Source organism: Haemorhous mexicanus, chromosome 2 (genome assembly GCF_027477595.1).
Source record: "Haemorhous mexicanus isolate bHaeMex1 chromosome 2, bHaeMex1.pri, whole genome shotgun sequence".
Classification (NCBI taxonomy): domain Eukaryota; kingdom Metazoa; phylum Chordata; class Aves; order Passeriformes; family Fringillidae; genus Haemorhous; species Haemorhous mexicanus.
In genome coordinates, this window is record NC_082342.1 from 117,429,101 (window position 1) to 117,435,776 (window position 6,676).

Here is a 6,676-nt window from a genome sequence, read left to right on the forward strand (position 1 = left end):
CAACATCCTTGTCTGGCAGGAGCAGGAGGATGTTTAAACAAGGGCAACACCTCTCTTACCTTCACTATACTGATAGGTTTCCTTGAGAGATGGAAGCTGGCATATAGCAGGAAGGTGAGAGAGAAAATGAAAGCTCTATACCTACAATAGAAAAGAAAAAAAATTGAAAATTATTTTATTGAGATTTTCTTTTAGCACCAAGTCACACTGAATCATTACACAAGTCATTGATAATGTTGGAACAGTGGAAGATAATTATTTTGAGCTCTCCAGCAGCCTGAAGAACCACCCTCCCAGTTATGCTGCTTCCCATCTGCTCTGATGTGGCCATGGGAGGGAGCCTGGTGGCACATGGGGACAGTCAGGACAACATGGCAGTGCCCTGAGCCCACAGAGCTGACCTGCCTGGTGTGCAACCCTCCTTTGGGGGCTGTTAGATATCAGCTCAAAATTATTAAACATCAGCTCAATACACAGAGGCAGATTCCACACCTCCCTGTCTCATTGGGTTTGGTTGCTAGGACATAAGTGATGGCTCTCTTAATTGTCAGTTTGGAGAACTCCTTCTGTTCTTGCTGCTTTTAGGATTTACTTTTGCCTTCCTCTAACAACAGAAATCAGTCATTTCCAGAGATGGACAGTGGGACTGACACTGGAGCACATGAACAGAATTGAGAAGCTTTGGGCTTGGGAAAGAATTCTCCTTTGTGCCTCACTGGGATCCTTGGGTCTTTCTCTACAGTTCAGCTGAATTAAAAGGGCATCTTAATTTCATTGTCACTGCAAGCATTAAACAAAGACAATAATCTGGTCTATTCTATTCCCTATCTGTGGTTTCAGTTGTTTAAGGAAAGCATTTTGTGGATTTGTGCTTTTAAAAACACCCAAAATGTGTCTCCTGGCTCCTTCTAGCCTTGATCTTAAAATTAACATCTGTAAATGAAAGTACATATATACATACAAATATCTGATTATCACACTGCCTACTACACTCCCTGATGTTTAATTAACCCTTTTCAATAATTTTTTGCCTTATGAACTTTTACATAACCAGGGTCTTGTTTTATAATTCTGGCATATTCACAGGAAAAAGAGTCATCCCACAAGCAGAGTTATTCACCCTCATGACTGAAAACATCCTCACAAGGGATAAAACTGCAATTACTTAGTTCCTGCTGCTCAACTACTGAAAATGTCATAAAATGGCTCAGATGGAAAGTGCTTTTTCTTTCTTTTTTTTTTTTTTTTTTGTTGTTGTTGTTGTTATTCACACACAATTGACTCAGTATTCTATCTCAGGAACCACATGAACTGATGCCATAAAACTTCCAGGATTTGTTTTCCTAATGCAAGGAGGATTTGATTTTTGTTTGGTTTTGCTGGCGGGCCTTGGTAGTTTTCACTTTTTTCAATATTGCATTAGCAAGAACTAAAACCATAACTGTACAAGTCTGTATCACACACCAAATTAATGGGGAGAAAAGACACTTCTGGCTAAGAAAAGAAAGCCAATCTTGAGCACTCCTCCCACCTAGGATCTTGAAAATGCAATTTATTCTTTCAAATCCATACCTTGCACAGAAAAGGACAAAAGGCTTTATTCTCTAGAACACTTTGCTAGTAAGGGTTGGTCTGGGTTTCCCAGCAAAGTATCTCACTTTTTCTAGGTCAACAATATTTATTTATCATACAACTGACTGTATGTTCTTCCTGGATGTATTAAACAATGAGAAAGCAAAAATTCTGAGCAAGGCAACAGATACAAACTCACACTGTGCACAGCAAGGATCACCACCACCACTTCTAGACTTACCACTGATCTCGTGAGAATGAAGTGATGAAACGGATCCCAGGAGGAAGCTGAGCCATCTACACTACAGCTGCTACCAGATTTCAGGTGACACAATTATGGATGTGTGGCAGTGTTATTTGTTCTTCTGCAAGTGTAACAAAGATCCCACAAAGCCTGTGGATTCCACTAAAGTGGAATGTCTGCTGCTGGGCTGATCTCCTTGCAGGTTTTTTTTTTTCCTTCTACCTTCAGTCACAACGTAGCAAAGTCTTCACTCTGCCTTTGTTTACTGCTGATCTTCAAATAAGAGAAGCTGGTAAGTAAACAGTCTGGTTGAGTTATTGGGATGTCTTCTAATCATAATATTGAATCAGCAATTATCCATTTCAGAGGTAAGTAATTCACATCACTGAACTTCACATTAAACATGTAGTGGAGAATTTTAAGCCTATATAAATTGCAGCCTTCTCTGATTTTATAATTTATAATTTATTTTGAGAGCTTGGCATGACACAAAGCAGTGGAGACACAAAGGAAAGATGCACTCAGAACTTGATCCAAAGCCAGCTTATATCAGAACACTCAGCTTTTGTCCCAGAATGACTATGAACAGGCAACTCCCCAGCTCACAAAGATCTGTTTGAGCACATCAGGAACATTTACAAGCTTGCAATTTGCTCAAAAACGGCTGTAGTGTTTCCAGCCTGGAATGAGAGACTCCTCCAGCTTGAGAGTGGGTGCTGCTAAACAATGCTGCCAGCAAGGCTTGACCAGCACTCCCTCTTCCATTTCCCTGACCCAGTATCAGCACTGCACAAAGCTCCACATCATCAGAAAGCCTCAGAAAAAGAAAAACCAAGTTTTTTCACCACTTGAGCTCCCTACAGCAGCAAAAGGCAGGACCACGTGTGTCCTGAATACCCAGAGAACAGCGAGACTGCAGTGGTTTGGTTCAAACTGGCACAAAGTTCCTCCTGTTTGTTCCAACATGGGCTGAAGCCCCTTGACAATAAAACCCCCAGATTTTATTCCAGGTGCTGCAACAGGAACTGGCTGTACTGTTACCTGGCAGCTGCTGAGCCAGGTGGCCAAAGGAGCTGTAGGCAAAAGGCGTGACTGCACAAACCCAGCAGGATCCAGGGACACTCCAGGACCCCACAACCCTCCTGGCACTCCTCCAGGACCCCACAACCCTCCTGGCAGCCCTCTTTAATGCCAGCACAAGCCACTGCCATGCTCCTGATGGGAAGCTGGTAGCATTCAGGATGAGCTCTCCTCGTAAACAATGGGAGGTGAGTGGAAGCTTGAAAGTACAACTGCCAAACCCATGGCTGGTGTTCACCTTGTTCTGAAATCAAAGCTGCTGGTCCTCAGCCAGTTAAGTGACAACAAACAGGATCTGCCATGTCCAAGCTGGCAACTTGAAAGCTTCACCACCTACCCAGGCTTTCTCCCCAGGAATAAAGGACACTACCCCCTCTTTACATAACTGAGTATCCCTCCAAAAGATCAAGGCTCTGCTCCTTGATGCTAACACATTCTTGTCATACCTCTATTTTTTCTACAGTGTCCTGGTTCAGCTTGCCACCTTCCTACCCTAAAAGTGAATTGACTTGCTAATCTTGTTTGGCATGTTCCACCCCCTCTCTGGCCCTGAATCAGACTGTGCAATTAATCAAACCCCATAATCATTCCCGCCCAACACAAGGTTCCTATCTCCTCTCTGAGGTTGCTGAGGTTAGAGAAAGTGCAAGCCTACCCCCTCCTCCCCTCTCCCAACTCCAGATAAAGATCCCTGTCTCCCTTGTGTCAGACCTTGTAGCCCTACAGCCATGGCTCAGGTGCCTGATCCATCAGAAATCCTGCCCTGAAATACAGCTGATCCAATAGAGAATATTAACTCAATCCATGGCCATAAAACTGCCACACAGAATAAATCCAAGGCAGCAGGGGCATAAAGACAAGGACTAAAATCTGGGATTGCTCCTTACAGCCACAGCTGGCTAGTTAGGTCAGATTTCAAAATTCCAATTTCAAAACAGCTATTTCTCATCAGTTATCTGTGTTTGGTTGAAATGAGCTGCAGATAGCTCCAAGTACGAGAAAAAAGGTAAGGAGAAAAAGATGTTGGCACAAGTAGCTCACAGGAGGAGTGAATTTTTCCTCCAGCAGTAACAGATTCATTTCAGGGTGATCCCAAACCCCATTTCTCCTCTCTCACAGTTCTCTCCAAACACCAATATGATTGCATCAACCACACCAAGTGAGATGACAGAAATACCTAGTGGGAAAAAAACCCAAGAAGCGAGCAAAGACAAACACCTGAGGTCAAACACTTCCTTAAACAGTTCTCTTAAAATATAATAGGACAGGGCAATCATCATTATAGCAAAGCAATTGTTTAGCAGGTTACTATTTAACAGCTCTAGTGCAAGCAGGAAAAGACTTCACACATCTTACAGAAGGTTTCAGTGCTCAGTGGTCACACCAGGCTGCACATCTGTGCACCTGCTGCACAGACTGTACTCACACCACCTTCCAGCAGTGTATCCTCAGGATAAATCCCATCACAAGAATCCCTATCAGCAGCACAGAGAGAACAGCAGCCTAACTCTGTTTGACAGGGTTGATTTCATTTTATGTACTGCAGGCAGGAACATCTGAGTTCTCATTTACATATCAATAACTTGTTTCTGTCTTTGCATATTTCTAAGTTCCTCTGACATTCATGTGCATTTTAATAAACATAAAAAATATCCTCCACATGTTGCCTTAAGTTTTAACTTTCATATTTTCCAGATTCTATACTGCATTAGTATAGAACTCTGAACTTCATATAAACTGTTAGAAAGTGCTTTGAGACAAAAAAAATCCTTTTCCAGCCCAAGAACCATTGCAGCTTCAGGTCCAAAAAGTATAAACAATAGCAAATTAAGAAGAGCAATCTGGGAGGATGGGACTGCATAACCTGAAGCTATAATTGGACAATTAAAACCAACATGGAAATGGACCAAAACTTACAAAAGTGTGAAAAGTTGTGATCACCTTGGGTGTAGCCTTGGCCAGGCTCTTGTACTGCCCAAGGTGCATCCTTTGAAGGCCTTTTTAATAAATCCCTACTTTATTCCTTTAACACTGTCCAGCCTCTGTTCTAGGGAGCCTCTCAATGCATCACACATAAGCAAAGAAATTTATGGCAATAAAACTTGTGATAGCAGGTTGTAAATTTCACCTTTTACTGGAGATTAAAGCACGTTTTAAAAACCAAGCTATACTTCAGTAATCACACTAATAGGCAACGACACATAACCAGTAGTTCATGAATACAATTTTTTAAATTTCAGTGTTACTGATGAAGCCCCATGTCCCATTCAATCACTCAAATTAGTGTTTTACATTCTTTCACTTTCAGCAACTATTTCTGCCGACAGCGAAACCAACCCTCCGCTTCCTCCTTGCTGTACCACAACGCACAAAGCCATATTCCCGTATTTACTTTGAAACCATATTTACCTTTCAAACTTGGTACTGCTCCTTCGCTGCAGTGGCTGAAGCATTCCTTCCTCCCTATTTCAGGAAAGCAGACAGCGGGGAGCGGCTCTTTCCCCCTGCAAACACGGCACAGCCGGGCTCAGCTGTGCTGGGGAGGCAGAGGGAAGGTCCTGCCCGGGCACAGCGCAGCTCCCCCGGGGCTGAGATGAATTCTGTGAATGTCTGTGCAGACACCGGCTAACCAAACCCTCCCCGGCTGTCCTTAAGGGCTCACAACGCCTTCGCACACACGCGGATCAAATGCAAATTGTGCTTAATACCCGGCAGCTCTGCACCTGAGCCAGAACCTGCCAAATCCATCACTCCGGCGCCTTAAATAGCCGCGTTCCTTCTATTTAATGCAGGGGGTGGAAAGGGCTCACCGTGCTTAGCCACAGAGCAGCACAGCTGTGAGCACTCGGTGCCCCGGGACCCGCAGAGCGACCAGGGCGGCTCCGGCCAACCCAAAGGTCAAGGGCAGCGGAGCCGAGCCGGGGAAGGGACAGGCACCGCCTTCCCCGGGACCACGGGCAGGGCAGGTGTCAGGCAGGGCAGGGCAGGTGTCAGGCAGGGCAGGGCCGGGCTCAGTCTCAGGTCCCACCGCAGCCCCGAAACCGAGCAGCGCCTCCCAAACGACCCTCCCCGTCCAGCAGGATAGGGACTCCGGGGAAAAATAAACGGGAGAAAAGGAGACAAAAGGCGGCGGAGCGCCGGTGGCCGGCGGAGTGACAGAACGCCCGAGCCCGCGGCCGCCGCTCCCCGGCCCGGCCCGGCCCGGCCGCCGCTCCCGAGCGGCCCCGCGGCCGAGGAGCCGCCCCCGCTCCGCCCCCGCCGCGGGCTCGGCAGGTGCGCGGCCGCTCCCGCCCGCACTGCCTACCCCGGGCTGCTGCTCCCGGCACCGCCGCTGCCTCCTTCTTCTTCCTTCTCCTCTCGCTGCCAGCCTGCCGAGCCGAGCGGGCCGGGCGCGGCTGCGGATCGCCGCCCGCCGCCGGAGCTGCGCGGCGGGACCCGGCGGCCTCGGCCCCTCCCGCCGCGGAGGAGGAGCCTGCGGAGCGAACGCTTGGCTTTGGGAAGAGCGGTGCCCGCAGGTCAGCGAGGTGATCCTGCTCCTGTGTTTAGACCAGGTGAGGCGCCTCTGGGGTGCTGAGTCCAGGTCTGGGCTCTTAAAGACAAGAGAGGTGTGGAGCTCAAGTAGCGGCTCTAGCGGAGGCGACGGAGATGAAGGGACTGGAGCATCTCTGTGATGAGGAAGGGCTGTGGGAGCTGGGGCTGTTCAGCCTCTAAGGAGATAACTCTAAGGGGATCCCATTGATGTGTATAAATATCTAAAGAAGTGTGTCAAGAGGATGGATC

The 6,676-nt window shown here is 47.0% G+C and overlaps 1 protein-coding gene across 7 annotated transcripts in view; it reads right to left on the minus strand.

The window, feature by feature from the left end:
• Positions 1-6,354, minus strand: part of SLC37A1 (solute carrier family 37 member 1) — a 36,488-nt gene extending 30,134 nt beyond the window's left edge. Inside the window, exons 1-4 of one of the 7 annotated variants that reach the window (XM_059840072.1) lie at positions 6,201-6,354; positions 5,306-5,400; positions 1,814-2,084; positions 60-141 (exon numbers count right to left, since the gene is read on the minus strand). In XM_059840072.1, the coding sequence (XP_059696055.1) occupies positions 60-141; positions 1,814-1,869 (138 nt within the window). In that variant the 5' untranslated portion in view covers positions 1,870-2,084; positions 5,306-5,400; positions 6,201-6,354. Of the gene's footprint in view, positions 1-59; positions 142-1,813; positions 2,106-5,305; positions 6,102-6,200 lie in introns of those variants that run through there. The other 6 variants (XM_059840069.1, XM_059840073.1, XM_059840074.1 and 3 more) reach the window with 6 other exon arrangements.
• Positions 6,355-6,676: the final 322 nt, after the last annotated feature.